General features: G+C 44.3%; 1 protein-coding gene across 2 annotated transcripts in view; it reads right to left on the reverse strand.

Moving 5' to 3' along the window:
- The window catches only part of SLC1A2 (solute carrier family 1 member 2), a 112,505-nt gene that overhangs the window by 12,034 nt on the left and 80,449 nt on the right, over positions 1–20,022 (reverse strand). For both annotated transcript variants that reach the window (XM_082410495.1, XM_082410494.1), the window contains 3 exons: positions 18,328–18,522; positions 14,200–14,334; positions 1,765–1,996 (listed from right to left, as the gene is read on the reverse strand). In XM_082410495.1, coding sequence (XP_082266621.1) covers positions 1,765–1,996; positions 14,200–14,334; positions 18,328–18,522 — 562 coding nt within the window. The remainder of the gene's footprint in view (positions 1–1,764; positions 1,997–14,199; positions 14,335–18,327; positions 18,523–20,022) is intronic.

The following is a 20,022-nucleotide window of genomic DNA, read 5'->3' on the forward strand; positions in this document are numbered from 1 at the left end:
CAAATTTGTCCTGATGTGCTTGATATGCTTTAAGGGAAAAAAAAGTGCAGGAAGTCTGAAATCTAAAGACATCTCCATGCCTATACTCCTTCCTCAAAACTTGTCCTACACGATATTGTTAAGAAGCCTCTTGAGATGCTCCAGAAGGGCCACACCAAAGGCAGTTAACCGCTAGGATTCTTCTTATATATAACTGCAAAGTTAAAGAACATATGTGGTGATTTTATTTTGTTTCCTACTACTATTTTTCCTCGTAGGGCAGTAATTGGGATCAAGCTGTATCTCCACTATATAACTATACATTCATTTTGCTGTCCTCCAGTGCCTAACTCAGGGCTTTGCAGATTATGGGCACTCAATAAAACTTGACTAATAATCAAAATATAGGAGATCATAGGAATAAGATGGGGGTGCTCAATTAAACCCCACAAGGCACACGATGAATACTTGTTAAATACAATAGAGCATAAAGCTATTCCGTGGAATGTTGACCCTTGTTTACCAAAACTAATATTTTGATGGGGAATAATCCAGCACAATCATTGAGATGTGGAAAACACTAACTTTCCAGGAGAATGGAGTATACCATTTAGGTGCATCTGAATTTCTAACAATTTTAGTTGTTTTCACTGAGTCAATTAATTTATGCAATTGCCTCTTGATGGGCGGGGTCCCTCCCTAATTTGCATCAGAGCCCTGGTTTACCCACACATGTAGCTTACACAGAGGGGATGAACCAAAGATGGTGGCTGACCTATGATACAGTCCAGTAGAGGGGATTGCTTCTGTGTCATCCTTAGTTGTCTGGAAGAAGCCATGGCATATATTTGGAATGACCCAGAAATAACATAGGGAGAAATTAACTATTAAATGAGATCCGTCAGCAGGAGTCAAAAAGGTATCAGAAATCTGTGTTCGGTTCAGATTGTCCTCAGTTGTCACTTACAGCCCTTAGAGTTGACCCTGCTCACCTGCCAGGGTTTCTCCAAGTTTGCTTCACTCTGGTCATGACACTTTGACTTTGACAATGTCAAGTTAGTTACAATGAAGGCTAGACAGAGCCCATCAAGCTTGAAGACTTAGCATCCAACAGCTTGGAAAAGAGTCCAGAACATCCACACTTCAGGAAAAAAGGTGCTGCCAGGCAGTATGTGACATATAGTGTTTTTTTAAAGACATCTATGGATAATTGGCCTGAAGGAGAGTTATTCTTTACTTGAAATTGCTTCCCCATTCTTGGAGCAAAGTGATTGCCAGGTCAAAACTCACCTTCCCACAAAAATAATGAAGAGAAAGATAGCTGCACAAAGTTATGTGGGCACATTTTTGACCAATACATGATATACAGCAAGAAGGAATACTTGTGCTACGTAAATCAAATGATTCTGAGTATTTCTCTTGATGTTTCACTTGAACAGAATATTTGAAAGCCAGCAAGGCCCTAGAAACCACAAATTCTTGAGCATAATATTCAAAGAAAACTGATTGAATTTGTGAAGTGGGTGGACGGGGGGGTCAAAATGATTGTTTTACATCACATGGATAAAACAAGCAACCGATTGGCTCTTTCACCATTAGACTTGTTGATTTCCTGCCACGTTAGACACAGAGTTAGATGATCTGGGACTCATAGATGCTGGAGTTACATGATTCTTTAGAAAAATAAATGTGACAATGATACATGCAGGGCTTTTGTGTTTGCTTTAAGAAATTGAGCATGCACTATTATATACAGGTCTCGATATCCATGAATGGGAAAGGTACCTTGCACTCATCTACTATGACAGAGTTGTGTGCAGTATAGACACATTGGTTGGAGTTGTTTTCCCTGTGGTTCTTCATGTCATCATAAATGGACTGAGTCTTGGTCATTTCAATATCTTCATGCACTCGGTGCTGGGAGTCAATGGTGTCCAGCTCAGACTTGGAGAGGTGATAGACAATCCCAGCCCCAAAAGAGTCTCCCACAACATTGACGGATGTTCTCATCCTGTCCCTGGGGACAAAGAACAGAACACGTTTAGTGAGGAAGCAGTATGATGTGATGGTTGGGAGGTCAAGGTCTAGAACGGAGAGACCTGGGGTTGAGTTCTGGCTCTACCTTTCCCTCTGCCTGGTCGGGGGCAAGTGACTTAACTTTTAGGAGCCTTGATTTCCTTGTTTGTCAATTGGAGATAACAATCATACTTCTCTCATAAGCTCGTATGAAAATTAAATGAGACAATGTATGTAAATTGCTTAGCAAAATGTCTAATGAATGGTAAGCGCCCAATAAACAACAGGAAAAGAGAAAGGAGGAGGAGGGGAGGAAGAAGTAGAGGGAAATAATGTGTCCAGATCTCAGAATTAGCTCCCAGACTGCAGCCATTCCTAGCTGTGTCCAGCAAGTCCTCTTGATTTAAACTGTTCTTCGAAGATTCCAGATTACCTCCACTTATTTTATTTACTTATTCTACAGGAAAGTGCAACCACCTGTGAATTCCCCCATAGTAGAAAATTCATCTTTTTTTGTAAGGATCTAAACAACACTGCCTTCCCCCTGGGCCCCAGTCTGTCCCTAGCACACTTGTATACACAGACACAGCTGTTGGGTAAGAAACTCAGTCACAATTTCCTCCCTGACCTATATGTGTAATGCCTATGTGTCCTGAAAAAACCCAAAATACTTTCTCTTGCTCTCTCTGTTAACTAAAAAAAAATAAAATCTTCCAGAGGGCCTCTTGAACCAAGAAGGGTTGAGAAAAATCCTTCCTCAAACCTTGTTTCTCAAGTTCTGACTTGAAAAAAAATAGGATGGTTGATAAGGTTCCCTCTTAGAACGTCAGCACCAGGAAAACCAATTAAGTTCTTAAGAGTAAGTTGTAGTCTTTCACCCATAAGTTTACATCAGTGTGAAGAGTCCTTTTCACCATGCTTATGAGATACTCAAAGCTCTAAAAAGAAGGATGCTGGAGAACCACAAAGAAAAGAAAGAAAAAGAAGGAGTTTAGGTAAAAATGCTGCTGAGACATCTTAGTTCAGGGCACTCTAGTCTTCAATTTAAAATAAATAAATAAAGGACGATACTAGAATTGGTATAAGGCAAAGTGGAAACCTTAATAGGTTCTTGGAACAAAGGCCTAAAATAAATTCTAGTTGCTATGATCAAATCTATTTCTCATTAGAGAATAGTAATTATGAAGTTGCACTAGGAGGAATCTGGCCTGGTTCTCTTGCAAGGAACTTGGGAGCCAGCTGTCCTTCAGGTTTCAAGCAGGAAGATGCTGCCCATGAAAAAATAAAGATCAAAGCCCGGCTTCCACTCTCAGGGGCACCTCTCCATCTGAGAAGGCTCTTCCCCTCCCTTCCGCTTTGGAGAATCTGCCAGGGTGATAGTCTTAACATGAATGAAGACTGGGTCTTGAGGTCATCCACAGAATCAGGCACTTGAAATCAAGATCACTAAGAAGCCCCAGTATAAGCAGATGAGAAGGAATATGTATTAAGAAAAAGCATGGACTCTGGAGGCAGGCTGACCTGGATCAAAGGCCAGCTTTTCCCCTTACCTGTTGGACAACCTTGATCATACTTAACATTTGTGAGTCCTGGTTGTCTCATTTATAAAATGGAAATAATAAAAGTGTTCCCCACATAAGGGTTGTTGTGAACAAAATGCTTAGCACAGTTCCAGATGTTTAATAAGAACTCACAAAACATTAATTTTACATGATGTACACTTTTAATATCACTATTAATCTTATCAAGTCAATTCATATATTTTTTTGGCAGCTCCTAGGTAGAACATCCAAACATGCCTGCTTAAGCTACTCTTTCCCCTGAAAACATTAACCCTGTTTATAGGCCAATTCCTACGGCAGCACACCCAACTAACCAGCTGAGTTATTTGTTCATCATGCAGTTGTGGTCTACTTTGTTGCTTTTCCACTATACTTTCCTTCCCTCCTGGCCTGTGCTCTGAGCCACGCACCCAACACCCCTTATCAATTGTTAAATTCCAAAGAGCACTAAAGTCTTGGAGAGGAATGCTCTGAATACTCATCTCACGGCCCAGAAGAATCTGCCTTATTGGCAAGTAGAGGGACCAAAGGTAATGGTGGTAGTGACGATGATGGTAGCTAACTTTTATTTGTATAGGAATATACCTTGTAGATATTACCATATTTAATCCTTACCATAACTCTATAAGAAGGACTATTATCCACATTTAAGAGATGGAAACACTGAGGCCCAAAGAGACTAAGTGGTTTCCCAAAGTCACACACCCTAGTAGAGTCACAGAACCATATTTGGACACAGGCAATGTGACTCCAGAATCCCCGTACAGATGAACTGGTTTGCAAGGCAGAAATAGAGACACAGATGTAGAGAACAAACATATGGACACCAAGGGGGGAAAGCAGGGGCCGGGTGGTGGTGGTGGGATGAATTGGGAGATTGGGATTGACATGTATACACGAATATGTATAAAATAGATAATAAGAACCTGCTAGATAAAAGTAAATTAATTAATTTAATTAAATTAAAAAAAAAAACAACAATCCACTGTCTGCCACGTGATGCAAAGCACCCAGGAGCCAGACAGCCCTGATTTTGAATCTAGCTCAGCCATATATGAACGGTGTGACCTGGGTGACTTCCTCAACCAGAATTTTTCTCATCCAGTCAAAATACCCACTTTACAGAATTTGGGGAAGATAACGCCAGTTCCTGATCCACAGCTGATACTCATTATGTGCTGTCTCCTTCCCCTTTTGGAGATAAGCATCACTCATATCCCATCACGGGGACAAAAGCACAAAATACTATGCTCAAGGGTTAATTACTTTTCCAGCTTAATAAAGCCATTTCCACTCAAATGAGTGATACAAGTTCACAAACTCCCCCTTCCTCAACTCTTGGCTTTCTTTGACACAAAACCCTACTCTCCTGAGCAGTCACTGAACCAAGTTTTGGGAATAGCATTTCTGGGTGAGCTTTCTCCAAATGTGCACAATGCTCATGTCTCTTCCATAGGCTCAGGTCTCTTTGAATTTGAAAAGGAACTCTAGCCAATGGAAATAGTCACCAGGACAGTAATGGATGGAAGACAGAGTTGGGTGAAATCAAAGCAGACTAATGTTTGATGCCCAAATCAACATACAAAGGGCCCTGTACTTAGGGCTAAAACCCTAACCCAAGTGTTCTAACTCTCTCACTTCTTACCTGAGCATGAAATATGGAATGAGGCTAATTCCAACTTCATAAGAAGTTGTGAGGGTTAAGTGAAATGAGAGACACAATGGGAATGCCTTAAATACTCATTAAAGATTGCAGGAGCACATAAGCCTGAAAATGGCTAAGTGGAAATAAGATAAGAATGTGGACTCTAATACTTGCTGAGTTCTTTGTTAGTTCATTGATTCATTCAACAGGTATATAACGAGCATCTTAGTGTGTGCACTATGCCAGGTGTCCAAGCAGTAAAGAGCAAGAAAAGACCCTTTCTCTGTTCTCTTTTCTGGTAGAACCTACACTCTCTTTACTTGTCTGTATCCCCCACTAGAGTAAGATAAATATTCTAGTAGGAATAAGTGCTGCGTGTCCTTGGGTTTTGTAGGCAGGACAGTTTATCTACACTTGGGCCCCAGCAAAGGCTTGAATAGAAGTGTCTTGAGTCAGGCGCTAAGGGTGGGTCTGAGACAATGAGCTAGAGAGAAGAGAGAACTGATACGTGTGAAATCTAAGAGGTGGGCACCCTCAGGAGCGTTCAGGATGACTAGTGAGTACAGTGAGAGGCAGAAAGTAAGGACTGACCAAATCATGTATAGCCTTATCAGTCAAGTGCAGGAGTTAGAACTTTATCCCATGTGTGACGAGGAGCCATGGAAGGGAAGGATCACGCTTGTTCCATTATAAAGGATGGCAAGACTGAAAGAGCAAAATCCACTTAGTGAAGATGTGGGGAATATGGAGAAAGATGAATCTGAGAGACATTTAGGAGACAGAATTACAGGACTTGAGGACTGATTGGTTATAGAGAATAAAAAAGGAAAAGAGTCAAGAATTCCTCCCGAGTTTCTGATTTGGACAACCAGTGGACAGGGCTACCACATGTAGGGGACACAACTGGTTGGGGTGAGAAAGATTCTGGTATCAGCTTAAACATGCTGAGTGTGAGGACCGTGACCCAGCCAAGGGGAGATGTCCCGCAAGTGGTTGGGAATACGGACTAAAGGTCAGGAGAGACAGCTGAGCTATGGGTAGGAAATTAGGAGTCAACACCTAGAGAGTCCATGGATGGGTGCCAAGGCAGGTTCAGTTCATCCTTGGGGAGAAGTAGAGTGAGACAAGCAGACAATCTAGTCTAGAACCCTGAGAGAGACCAACATTTAAGGACTGGGCAAAGGAGTAAGAGCCTGCAAAGGTGGCAGGAAATTAGAAGAGCCTGGGGGAAGAGTGTTTCAAAAATAGGGGTGTGAAGGACAATACCCATGATTGCCTGGAGGTCAGGTGAGATAAGGGAAAGCAGTGTCTCTTGGTTTCAGCAACGAAGAGGCCATGATCGACCTGGCAAGGGTAGTTTCCATACAGAGGCAGGGACAACAGAAGCCTGCTCGCCATTGCTAGAAACTTGAATGAGAGAGGAGGAAGAGGGCATACTATGTAGAATCAACTTATTCAAGAAGATGGTGAGGAGACAGAATGGTAGACAGAGGCAGACGGAAGACAGAAATTTCAGTTTGCTTTTGAGGCCACCAGGGGAATATCTGACCAACTCTGGGGAAGTCCGATTCTGGCCAAAAGCAGGATATGGGGATTTATGGTTCACATGTGGAAAATTTCTCCACAGGCAAATACTTTCATTTTCTCTCCCAACAGCCCTGACCCGTTCACGAAACCCTGCTGACCTCCGGAGTTTTTAGGCTGCTTGGTAAAAAGAATTTTAGGGTGCTTGCTGTTATTCTCGGGTCTGGATGTGGTGCGTCAGGACCTTGAGAAGGGGACAGAGGTGAAGGCAGAATCTTTAATTGAATGAATTCACTACAGATGACATAGCTATTCTTTGGGGGCTACCGGGAATCAAAACCAAGAGGGGAGCTTGACGAAGCTCCTTCATGCTGCTGCTCTGGGTCTGGTGCCCTGGAAGCAAAGCATTTGCCAAGGTGCTCTCTCTCTTTCTCCTTCTTTCAGTCTAAATCTTCTGGCAGGAAGACGGTGGGATTGTCTGAAAGTCCTGCTCACAGACGAACAGAACCAAGGGGGCAGGGTCACTCAAGATTCATCTGGTCCCTGGTATTGGAGTGAACCACATGAAATTGCCATTTTAATGAGTCCAGAAAGACCAACTATTGGCAATTTCATATGAGTCAGCTTAATATTCATAGAAACAGACCATTGTGTCTGCCTCTCAGAATGCAGGGTGCACAGTGTGGCAGGTGGGTCACCTGAAGCCCCAGACCTTGAGAAGGCTGGCACGATTCCGGGCATCTGAGAGCTCAAACCACATGGGATTAGGGAAGGGAAGAAGGACCCACAGAAGCATTGGTTAAGAGTGTGAATTTTGGATTCAAGCCTGGATTGCAATCCTGGCTCCAGCAGGATTAGCTGGAAAAACAGCGTTTTCCACTCAGTTTTCTCATTTGTAAAATACGGAAAGTAATATCCACCTGCAAGCACGTGGAGAAGGTAACAACGGCTAAGCCATGTGGAGCGTCTGTCCTCTGAGAGGTCCTCAGCCAAACTCTGCCTATAAAAGGCTTGACAGGGCGCCTGACCCAAACTCAGCGCTCAACCTTAACTGCACACTGCCAACATCATCATTAGTCCAAGCGAAAAGGGGAGCAAATCACTTCCTGTCTTATTCCTCCATCACGTCTTATACGTTCCTCTTTTGCACCTAGCACTGTGGAGATTTTTTGACCACATCTATCCCCATTACTAGACTATTAGCCCTTTGAGAGTTGATACCATATTCGTTTATGACATGGGCAGGACCTGGGGGAAGGAGGTAGGCAGGTATGTGAAGGACGCAGGGTGGGGATGGATCATTATTTAAGAAGTGGAAGCAGATTAACTCTAGAAAGAGAACTGTCTTTTGTTTAGCGAACATCCAGTTGGATATTTTGGTGGTGAAAAGTTAGGATGCAGGACAAGATCTAGAAGAAGGAGGAGAGAGACACCGAGAGACACCAGATTCCCTTGCAGAGGAGAATGAGAGAGGTGTCTTGAGAGCTGGGGGAAGACACAGAGGTGGAGAGCGAGGAGGCCCAGCAAGGCAGGCAGAGACTGGAACTAAACAGGTGTAGGGAGAGGTTCCCAGGGGTGGGGGACACTAAAGGATTTTTTTTAAAGAAAATAAATGCCTATTATTAACTTTTTACTTTCTGTAAATTATTATTAGCAGTGATTACTTCAGAGAAACAAGACCTGAAATTATAGGGGCGGAAAAATTTTCCCTTCTTCCCTTCTAGATTCTTTGGCTGGTCTAATAATTAAATCGAAAATTTAATTTTGGACATACAGGAAAATTTAATTTTGGACATACCTGAGCCTTATAAAAATAGGAGACTCAAAGGCAGTCAGGCAGTTGAGGTTTATATGCCATCCTAAGCTAAGGAAGGGGATAAGGGTCTGGGGCTTGAAAGGGGAGGAAGATAATTCACAGGAAGAGCAAATATTTGGTAAAAAAATGTTTGCCCTGCCACGCAGATAAGTCTCTCCAGTGAAAAAGTTATCTCTGGTAATAGCACTCTTCCTGGTATAGGCCTCCTTTCTAAATTCTTTTAGGCAGTTAAGGGGAGGTAAAAAGCTTGTCTTGAGTCTGCTGGGTCTTGACTGCTTTCAGCTTAAAGTAACCCACCTGCCAACTGGCATTTTGCGGGGAGTCGCGTATTTTGCTCCGTTTCAAGATTCAATTGTAGGTGAAGGGAGACTTCTCTTTCTCATTTTGTAACTCTCCTGAGCTTGGTCCCTCCTCTCCCTTCCAGGAGCACGTATTTCTTTTGTAAGCATTAAAACATGATTTCGCTGTGTGGCACTATCGCCCCGCCTCCACCCCACTCCCCTGATGGGCAATTACACTGCGTTGAGTCAGGGACACTTTGGCAGGGGAAGGAAAGACTTAGTCGAAAAGGATAAGGATGTCATGCTAAGGATGACAGAGAAAGAAGATGAGGTAAGATGCAGAAAAAAGGAGAGATCAGTGGAAATAGGAAATCAAAACAAAAGGCTTAAACATGAGCCCCTAGACTCTTCAGAGATAGGGTAGATGTAGGGATTGGTTTTCTTTTCCACCAGACATGGAATGAGGGTTAAATCAGTTATGTTTGTGTAAATATGCATGCGTGTGTGTCTTAAATAAGAGAACGAGAACCCAGATGGGCAAGCCTGGACCATCTACGGAATAGCCAGATTGTCTGAGTTTGAATCCCAGTTCAGCCCTTTAATATCTACTAAACTGAGATAAGTTTCTTGGCTCTGAGCCTCAGTTTTCTCAACTGTAAAATGGGGATAATATTACTAGCTGCCTCATAATTTGCTGCAACTTTTTGAACAAGTCTATGTAAAGTGCTTAGAACAATGTCTGACAATGAAGGGGCACTCACTGAGTATTAGTTATTAGAGTCCTGTGTCCTTTTGATCTAGTTTCATTGAATGGGTGCACACAATGTCAACCAGTGCTCAAAAAAGAGTAGAGATGCTCATATACTACAGTCAGGAACTCCTACTCCCTACCTCTGGTCCATTGCTTCTGGAAGTCGGGTCCCTGGACTGAGCATCAGTATCCCCCGGGAACTTGTTAGAAAAGCCACTTCTTGGGCCCCTCCCCAGATCTCCTGAATCTCCAGGAGGTTTTGGTGCACGCTCGAGTTTGAGAACCAATGCTCTATTCCATCCTGGGAGGCTAATGAGGGAGCCTCTGAGTGCCCACTGCAGGGCGGAGGTTCCCTCAGGCTTCCTTATAAGTGCCGTCTCAAGTAATGAGCAAATATGTCCCCAGAAGCAATCTCACTAGAAGCCCCATGTGATAAGTGGGCCATAGATCCACTTGGCTTTCCTTTTCCCACCTGTGGCCAGACCCAGTTATTTATCGTCTCTTCCTGGTATTGGCCCACAGTTCTCCTTCCCTCCCGAATCCTTCAGAGAGAGAGGGGTGTCACAAGATCTCATAAATACCCGCCAAGGACTCCTGTTACAAAGGGCTTCTTCGATTCTGGGGAAGGTTCTGGTTTTACCAGCCCCACCCATCCGGTGTTCTAGGACTCGGACACTTTTCAGGGCCCAGAATCTTGGTTTTCACCATGACATTTACAGAGCAGTTAAGCCTGTTCATTGAAAAACGTCCAGGGCTCAGCGGGCAGTAATGAGGCTGGCTGATCTCCAGCAGTTGGCAAACACCATGGCACATTAAATGTCACTGCGGGCTTTGTTTGGTTTTAAATTGAAAAGTTGTTAGAGTTATGAAAGCTTACAAACCTTGCCTGGGGAGGAAAAGAAATGCCCCCCTGTTCTTTGTCTCTGCTTTCCGCCCCCACAGACTACGTGTCACCAGGGAACGACCAGCACCCCCTGCACCCCTCTCTCAACTCATCCCCCTGCCCCACTCACACCCTGATGGGCACCCAACAGCCACGGCGCCCATGACCAAGAGCGTGTTTCCAGAACTCCTCTTGCTGGTGAGAAAGAATGTGGAACCATTCCTAATTCAAAGCAGATCTGACCTAGCTACAGACCCCTATGCACACTTTCCCAGGATCCTCTACCCTCCCTTTTTCTTTTCTTCTGAAAAGGAACGTTCATGCTTAATTTGTATACAAACATCCATCACCAGCAGAAGCCTAGTCTGGGTCTTTAAACTAGAAGGGCACTCAAGGGCATGGGGTCTAGACTGTGCTTTCAAGCTGGTAAGTTACTGTTCCCATTGTACACACGACACAGCTGAATCCAGAGAGTAAGTAACTCGCCCGCAGCCCCACAGCCACTAGGTGCAGAGCTCAGACCCAGGGCTCCTGCTTCTGCCTTTCTTCCCTTGATCACGGGGCCTCTTTCCATCTGAGATCAGACCCCAGAACTAGAGGCGAGCCTTCAATCACTCTTCCCTTTCCAGCTGCAGCCTGGGGTAGAGTTTTCTCAAATGTAATTTCATCAATAGAGTTAATCCAAATGTAGCATCATTTCTTTGTTGTTCAGCCAACTCCCTTCTGCTAGCACGTTTCAGCCCTGGAGTTAAGACGCCCTGCTCTGGGTGCAAGTGTGAGCATGTGAGTGCCCATTCGCTAACATTTAGGTCAGGAGGAGACAGGGTCTTGAATGTTTCATGAGGTGACTCTCCTCCAACAGGCTTGGAAGCAGATGACTGTCAGGAAGACAGGGCCCACAATGGCTGACCTGGGGGGGTGCTGGAGGACTTGAATTCTAAGAGTGGCTGAGACCTTGATTGTATCCCATTTGTCCCCACTTAACCTGTTTGTTTTGTTTTGTTTTAATCCTGGGAGAGGGGAAAAAAACAGGTCAGACAAAAAATTCTCTGATTAGTATGTAGAACCAGGGGTGACCCGAATCGGTCTGTTTTCCCCAACCTCTCCGACTCTGGACCCCTCTGCTCCTCCTCCCCACTGTTAGATCTGCTGGGTACCAACTAGGATGCTGTGTGGGGTGGCGTGAAGGGCCCTGACCTGGCCGCACAAGCTCTTCTGTGCCTTTTGATGCCCAGTTTCCTCATCTGTTAAACACACCATAGTGATCTTTAAGGATTAACTTTAAACTGATGTAAAGAGCATGGTGGTACCCACCAAATATCTGCTCCTTTCCTTCATCCCTGATAACACAAGTACATTTTTCCACTTAAATGCATTTGCATTATAATGGGGGCAGCACCTATAATAATAACTGTTAAAGAGATGAATCTCTAATGGTGGATTTCAAGCCTCAGCAACAAGCCCAAGAAGAGAATAGGCAATGTAGTTGGAGCAGGCAAAGGACCCTCAATGACAACGAAAGTTCAAAGGGCAAAGAGGCAGAGGGCTCAGTAAGCCAAAGCCACAAGGGAAGCAGCTGGGACTTTAATAGCTTCCTCTGTCTTTCTTCATGTGTAGAAAGGCCCCTGGTTATCATGCAGCAGCTCTGTGGGTAACTTTTTGCATGCATTTATTGAACTCCTGCTGTGTGCTCTGTCCCCAAGCGGTTGCCACCGTCTTCATTTCCTCTTTGTCCTCCTCCTAACCAAATCCAACCCCACCCCTTTGTCTCCATCCTATTCCCTCCAAATCCTTCCACCATTCACCACCACCGAATCTCAGCTGCCCCCATGACTGCCCCATCTGAACAGACCTCATGAGAAAGACCCCCTTGGGGCCAGCGTAGGGCACAGAGAACAACCAAGATAGCGCTGAGGACCCTGCCACCCCCGCCTGAGAGAGACAGGCAGGGACAGATAAGAGTTATTTCCTTTGTTCGTCACCTTCCCATGAAAGGCATTTCCAGAGCATTTCTCTGGTGACGGAAGAACCAGTCAGGAATATCCGTGCCCTTCCTTGCAGCCCTCCCGAGTTGAACAGATTCAGTCCACTTCTCATTTCTAACCTAAACTTCAACAGCAAGCAAGCTTTCTGGAAAGACCAGGCTTCCTTCTAGCCTTCCCAGATGTCCTTCTTCCCTTCAGTCACTTGTACGTTTCTCTCTTCGGAAGGGTGGTTGTAGAAGAGTGGAACTTGTTTTAGCACTGAGGAAACTCAAGTCCATAAAATGTGGCTTCTGGCTCTTAAAATCTTTGTCAATAAAAGTCAGAAAGATTGTTAATGGAATGTAGGGTAATAAAAAAAAAATAAGTGTGAGCACTTTGGCCTTGGATCTCTGCACTTGTCACTCTGAGCCTCTGACTTTGAAGTCAATGGCATCCCCCAGCCCCTGTCACTTAGCTCCAGGGCTGGACCAGAAGTATCAGGGTACATCTCATAGAATATCAGAGCCCCAGTGAGCCCTTAGCAAGAATTGATTCCAACCTCCTTATTGGGTACCATCTGGCTAGATTGACCCACCTTCGGGAATGGGCCGAGAGTCCCACACTAGGACAATGTCCTTCACTGGGAAAGGGAGCTGGGCTATGTATACACTGTCAAGTTCAAGCATCTCTGCATGGCCTCAAGGCTGTCCCTCTTACCTCACCTTTTACCACTCCTTGCCTTACACTTTGTGCTCCAACAATACCAAACCACTCATAGGTCCCCACACGATTTGTTGCCTCAGTGCCTTTGTGTGGGCTGGCCTTGACCGGAATGTCCTATTTCTCCCCCCCACTTATGGATACCTGGGTAACTTCTACCTACCCGTTATGATCCAGCTCAGCTATCACTGCCTTTAGAAGCTTGAATGTGGCCATGATTATGAATTGGTGGCCTCCAAAGCCAAGCAGACGTAGGGCCAAATCTCTATTCATGCTCCCTAAACCTCAGTTCTCTTATCCATAAAATGGCAGTTGTTAGAGGCAGCGGTGAAGGGCTCCATGTAGCAGCTGGCACATAGTAGGCCCTCAAATTCAGCAGCCATCTTCCTTGTTTTCTGATTTCTCCACTCTGCCCTTCCATCCTAGACTGGGATATGTGTCTGTCTCTATCGCTATTCTTCTATGTGTGTGCTCTTTTTAAATCTACTTTATTGAAGTGTAATTTACATACAACAAAATGTACCCATTTTAAGCGTGTGGTATGGTGAGTTTCGACAAATGCGGACACCTCTGCATACCTGTGTATATGGAACATTTCTATCCCTCCTAAAGCTTTCTTTGTGCCCTTCTCAGTCAATCCTCATGCCTCTACTTCCGGGCCCAGGCAAACATGATCTCTTTCTATTGCTAGAGATTATATTGTCTTTCCTAGAGCATCATATAAATGGAATCATACAGTATAGATTCCTTTGTGCTTCGTTCACTCAGCATAATGCTTTGAGATCCTTTGCCTGCTTCGGTATGGGTCCCTTATAGCTTTGCTTTTAACTTTGTATTATAATTGACCTGCTTCCTCCGCTAGACTCTGAAGCCCTCAAAGATTCTTTTCCTTCTCTGGTTCCCAAATAAGCACTCAGCAAATGTTGGAGGGAAGAAAGGAGGAAGGAAACAGGGGAGTTCTCATGGCGATTGGTGAAGATCTTGGCTGCAGCCCTGCGTCTTATCCACCCCTGGGGAGTGTTCACAGCCCCAGCAGAAGCACACACACAGACACTTACAGCAGCCAATCCACAGCCACCAGCAGGCTGATGTCCTCGGTCGGCAAGCCCACAGCCGTCAGAATGAGGAGCATGGTGACGAGCCCAGCACTGGGGATACTGGCTGCACCAACGCTGGCCAGCGTGGCCGTGAGGCTGCGAGAACAGAAAAGGCCGGGTCAAGGGAAGAGAAAGTGGTCTTGGCAAAACCATCCCTGGCAGGCAATTCTCGGCTCTAATTTCTCCCGGCAGTCATAAAATCCCCTTTTCCTCCCAAGGAATAAAGAAATCTGGAGTACCAAGACCCAGGAAATAGGGTCTATTTGGATTCTGCTTAACCTTGATGGAAACTTATAAATTCATGGATGAGAGTCTTACCCCCATCATGACGTCCAATTCACTGAATATATCACAGGGCTCAAACAAGGTGAGCGTGGCTCTAAAAGCAGGCAAGGGAATATTAAAGAAGAAAAACAAGTCACCCTTAATCCTTCCACAGGAACACCACAGCATCCATTTCTGCTTACCCCTTTACGCCTCTGTGAGAACCAGAGACTTCTAGTCTACGTGGCAAGAGCCTGAGAAGGTTGCCAATGTTAACATGAGAACTCAGAACAGCAAGTATCCAGACTCAACTGAGTGGACATCGGGAGAACAAATCAGAAGAATTCCGAATGACATTAAGGTTCAGATGCCTGGACGTTTCACCATGGGCTGGAAAATACATTATTCAGAAAGAGGGTGCCAAGAAATGACAATAAAATAACAGGAGGCTTTCCTTCTGAAGCATCTCATCCCTTGCTTTCCAAGCAATGCCTAGGGCATACCCAGCACCATTTTGAAGTTGTCTCCGGAAGAGGGTTTAATCTAGGGTTCAAGGGCCTTGTCTAGACACCAGAGGGCCTCTGTAGTCCAGCAAAGGGCAGTGACTTTTTCTCCTCTTTTCTGGATGTTATTTATGAAAGCTATCATTTCTAAATGGAAGGAGGCTTATGAAAACGTGGATTTCCAACTTGCTTTTCTGGCTGCTGAAAAGAAAAAAGGGGCTGCTTTCTTTGTGGTTATATGATTCCAGAATTTTTTCAGTAGGTCTTCGGGCTTGAAACTAAGAATCAGACTCCCAAACTGGTTTGCCAACTGGTGTGTCCAAGCACAGAATCCTGGTCTTACAGTCAAGAGGAACCCAAATTTATCTACTCTTACATATGAGGAAGGAAAGGTCCTGGGAGGTTTTGTGTTTTGCACTGGTTTTTCCATATTGTCATCCTTCCCACATTTAGGCTTTCACAGAATAGACACTTCCCCTAGGTGGGATCTAGAACCCATCTTTGCTTTTCCCCCGCCCCATTAATGTGGAGTTGGTGTCAGGGTTTAAAGAACTCCATTTTTGCGGGAGATCCATCTAGGTCATAGGAGGTAGTAGTGTGTGGTGGTTATCAGTGCAGGTTCTAGAGTTGAATGACCTAGGTTCAAATCCCAACTCTGCCACTTAACCACATGACTTTGGGCAACTTACTTAACCTCTCTGTGCCTTGATTTTCTTATCTGTAAAAAAGAAGATAACAATGGTGTCTCACTCTAGAGGCATCAGGAGCTCAGAAATAAAGCACTTAGAAGAGGCCGGTACATTGCACCCGGAGCTGCTTTGCAATGAAAACATCCCTAGTCCCAAGAGTTGGCAGGGGGAATTCTCAGTCATTTTCCCAAGATGGATAGAACACCAGGGAAGGGGAACTTCCCAAGTTCCAACGATCTTGGCTTCGGCAATTTTGTTTACAACATCAGTTGCTTCTGTTACATGAGTCACTCTTACACATCCCTGTGTACTGTGGCCACATTGTCTTGTTAGCCCTTGGTTGTGTGAGACAAAATCCTATAAAGAAATCTTCCTGGTGGCTGGTTCTCTTTCTGTTCCTCCATCCCAATTATACCCTCACCCGACCACAGGTGGAGTGTCTGGGGCATTGTAAGTCCTGTAATAGCTCCCTGGGCGGTGATCTCCCCCTGTCCTTTTATCCCCTCCTGATTTTCCTGTCCTTCCCTGACTCATTTCCCTATGGTTGGTTCTTGGATGTTGTACAAGTTACCACACACACACATTAATCACAGCAGAACGTCACAGTAACCCTGCAAGGTACATACGGTAGTACCACTGATTGGAAGGGTGGAGAAACTTAGGGTCACACAGCTTGAACATGGTCTGCTGGGATCTGAACACTCGTCTGCTTGATTCCAATACCACACTGGCTTTTGATGTCCCTTGACTCCTCCTCACATTGAAAATGCTATGACTTAACGAATCTGCTGAGAATTCCTGGCCACTGTTCTCCTGCCTGCAGGGAAATGAAAAGATGGGGAATGTACTTGGAAGCACAGCAATGAAGCTGGACTTGGCTATTTTTTTTCTGACTAAATTGAAGACAGTGAACTACATACACTCCATGGAGAGGGGGCGGTCCCCCCAGAGACAGCCCTTGTGACATGTACAGATATGGCAGATTCAGCTGAACTTGCCAGGGCCACAAGTATTAAATATATTTGGCCAACTTTATCCTTTGTCCAGTGAAAATTCTCAGTCATATCATTGTTAAAATAAAGGATAAATTTAAATAATTCAAGCACAGTCTCAATCACCTGGTCACTCACTGGTACATCCTCTCACCTCTAAGTCCTCATCTAATGGTGTGAGCTTGATGGGAAGCATGGTTGCTTCATCAATGGGGAGAATTCAGGGCCATTAAGAAGCTCTATTTGTCTTTGAATTTTAAAGCAAGGGAGATTGGCAGTCTCACATGCAATCTGTTAGGACAGGACTTAGATGGCTTGATAATCTGACCCGAAGCATGTTTTCCACTGAGTAACATCACGGCACTCACTATATCATAGTCACATTTTTCTTTCATATCCTAGGAGTACTGTATTTTATTAAGCATCAGTAATAGTAATCATACTAGTAGCTAACATTTATTGACAGGTGACTATGCTCTCAGCCACACTAGAATATGTGATTATTGTACCCATTATACAGGAAACTGAGGCTCCCCTACAATACTGCTATGGGCTGAGTCGTGTCCCCCCTGAATTCATTTGTTCAAGCCCTCACCTCCAATGTGATGGTGTTTGGAGATACGGCCTTGGGAAGTAATTAGGTCATGAAGGTAGAGCCCTCATGATGGGATTAGTGCCCTTATAAGCAGAGATGTAAGAGAGCTCGCTCTCTCTCTCCATGCACCAAGGTAGGGCCATGTGAGCAAACATCTAGAAGGCAGTCATATGCAAGCCAGGAAGAGGACATTCACCAGGAGCTGAACCCGCCGGCACCTTAATCTTGGACTTCCCAGCCTCCAGAACTGTGAGAAATAAACATCTGCTCTTTGAGCCATAGTCTATGGTATTTTGTTACAGCAGCCCGAGCTGACTGAGACAAGTACATACCTCATAGGGTGGTTGTGAGGATTAGATAAATTAATATATGTAAGTAGGAGTGATCTTTAAGTTTGCAGAGAAGCGATGTGTTTTTAACGACGTCTTGGAAAAGTATTCTTTCTGAATTTTTTAAAATGATGAATACATATGGTAAAAATACCTTTAGTAAAAACAAAAAAAAATATTTGATGGTTATTTGTAATATAATGTTATGCTATATTGAGGAATCTCTTCCTCCCTGTATTTCATCATTTTTGCCGTCACTCCTTGGAATGCTGAAGGGATCAAATTTAAATGAAAGAAAAACTGGATCCAGAGTCAGTTGATGTTGGCCCCAGTGACAGCCCTGCTGGCTCATTACTGATGGTATTACAGCCTCAGACTAACTACCATGCCCCTTGAAGCCTGTGCTTCCTCATCTATTAAATAATCATATAAATAACTGCCTTGCAACGTCACAGGATTGTCAAAAATCAAATAATATCAAATTTCTAAAGCAATTTCACATGGGCAATACAAACATAAGGCATTAGTATGAGCCTGATTCCTTCCTGAACCAATCTTCCCTTTGAGCCTGTCAGTAGCTCCTCTTCTCCTTTACTTCCTTCACCATTCTTCTAACTGGAGAACAGCAGTTCAAGTGGCCTCTTTGAAATGGAGTTAGTGTGGAAGGGGATAAGGTAAAAAGTTGTTTCAGTGCTTCACACCACCCATTTCACTCACCTTACGGTCACAATCTGGCCTCCATCTAGGATGACGCCATTCATCTGGGCTATAAAGATGGCGGCCACGGCTTCATAAAGGGCTGTACCATCCATGTTAATGGTTGCTCCAACTGGTAGGACAAATCTGGTTACACGCTTATCAATCCCCAGATTTTCTTCCAGGCAACGGAAGGTGACGGGCAAAGTTCCGGCACTAAGGGGCGAAGAGAGAGGGACAAGAGTTATGTCCACTTTAGAGAAGCAGGACAAAGCACAAACCGAAATGCCACCACAAAGTTTTTGTTCTTTTGTTCCAATCAATGTGACTTGAAAAAAGCAGTGTCTGGAGCTAAATTAAAAACCATCGATTTGCCATATAGGCCATTACAGAGTATTGAGTAGAGTTCTGTACTCCAGTAAAAATTTAAAAAATAAAATCCAAATAAAATTTAATTCTAATAATAAAGAAGAAAAAAGCCCATTGATTTGGGGGCTCAAATACAATCTTATTAAGATGCTAATAGTCAGCAAAATATTTTTGTTGGTTCTAGCTTTTGAGATCTACTCAGAGCTTCAAGTTCTCCTTTCCCTTTGGTCATTGTTTCCATCTTGGATTAAATATTGAAGCCCATGTGATTGCCCACATCAATTGGGCTGCCAAAAAAAAGTGTCCGAAAAGGATCAGCTATCAACAGTAAGATGGAATGAGGAATTTTTGAATGACCCATAATTTCATGGTAGAAACACTGTTTCCAACAAGATGACTACATGGGTTGTATCTAGCCCTGGGAATTGCCCTGAGCCGGGCCTGCTAATGTTGAGAATGTTGGACAAATATGTTAAGGACCATTCAGCAAGAATCCAAGCTTCTAGCAATTCACTGCGGACCCTCACAGACAGTCCAACTCCCTGAAAAATGGTCATTGCCAATTCTACAGTCTCTCCAATGACATAGGGCAGAAAAGCCTGTGCTCTGGAGCTAATCAAAGACCCAACATGGAGTGACTTCACCCCCACTCCTCCCAGGCATGGGATGGGAATTCACGACCATATGAATCAATCTCAAAGGCCAGAACTCCTGACATGTTCTGTGTCTTCTAAAACAGGAGACCTATAAGAGTAAGTGTTGCTGAAAGCCAGAATATTATTTCCATGTGGATAGAGGTGATGGGAGGGCAGGCGGATTTGCTTCAAAGTTTAAGTGATATGGAAAGCAATGTAGAACATTCCAACTGCCATGGGAGTACATTGTGGTACATTCTCTTTTCTCTTATTCAAATGTTAGCAAACTGTCCCCAGTGCAGACAGCACATTTTTCTCTCTTGCATTTACAGCCTTAGTCATAGCTCCCTCCTCCTACTTGTCAGAATTAGGGCTCCAGCCAAGCTGGACAAAGACACCAGCAGAGGTGTCAGTTTCTCAGAGAGTGGGACAGGACCGTCAGCTTCAGGCATGCTAAGTAAAATGCAGATTCCAGGGCCTACGCAGAACCAAGGTCCCTGAAGCTCTAAAATTAGGGTCTCCTAGATCTGCATCTTATCAACCCACGGACCCACAAGCCCTATTAACAACCTTAGGGAAACCAGAGTCATCTTACTGGAACATTCTTTGTGATTTTAGATCAGGAGTCTCTCTCATGCCTCCTCTTTGGTCTTAGGTGGGGAGAAGAAATGGATGTTTGGAGACCTCTCATTACCAAAACCTTATAAGCCCA

The sequence above is a fragment of the Balaenoptera physalus genome (assembly GCF_965194825.1).
Source record: "Balaenoptera physalus genome assembly, chromosome: 10".
Classification (NCBI taxonomy): domain Eukaryota; kingdom Metazoa; phylum Chordata; class Mammalia; order Artiodactyla; family Balaenopteridae; genus Balaenoptera; species Balaenoptera physalus.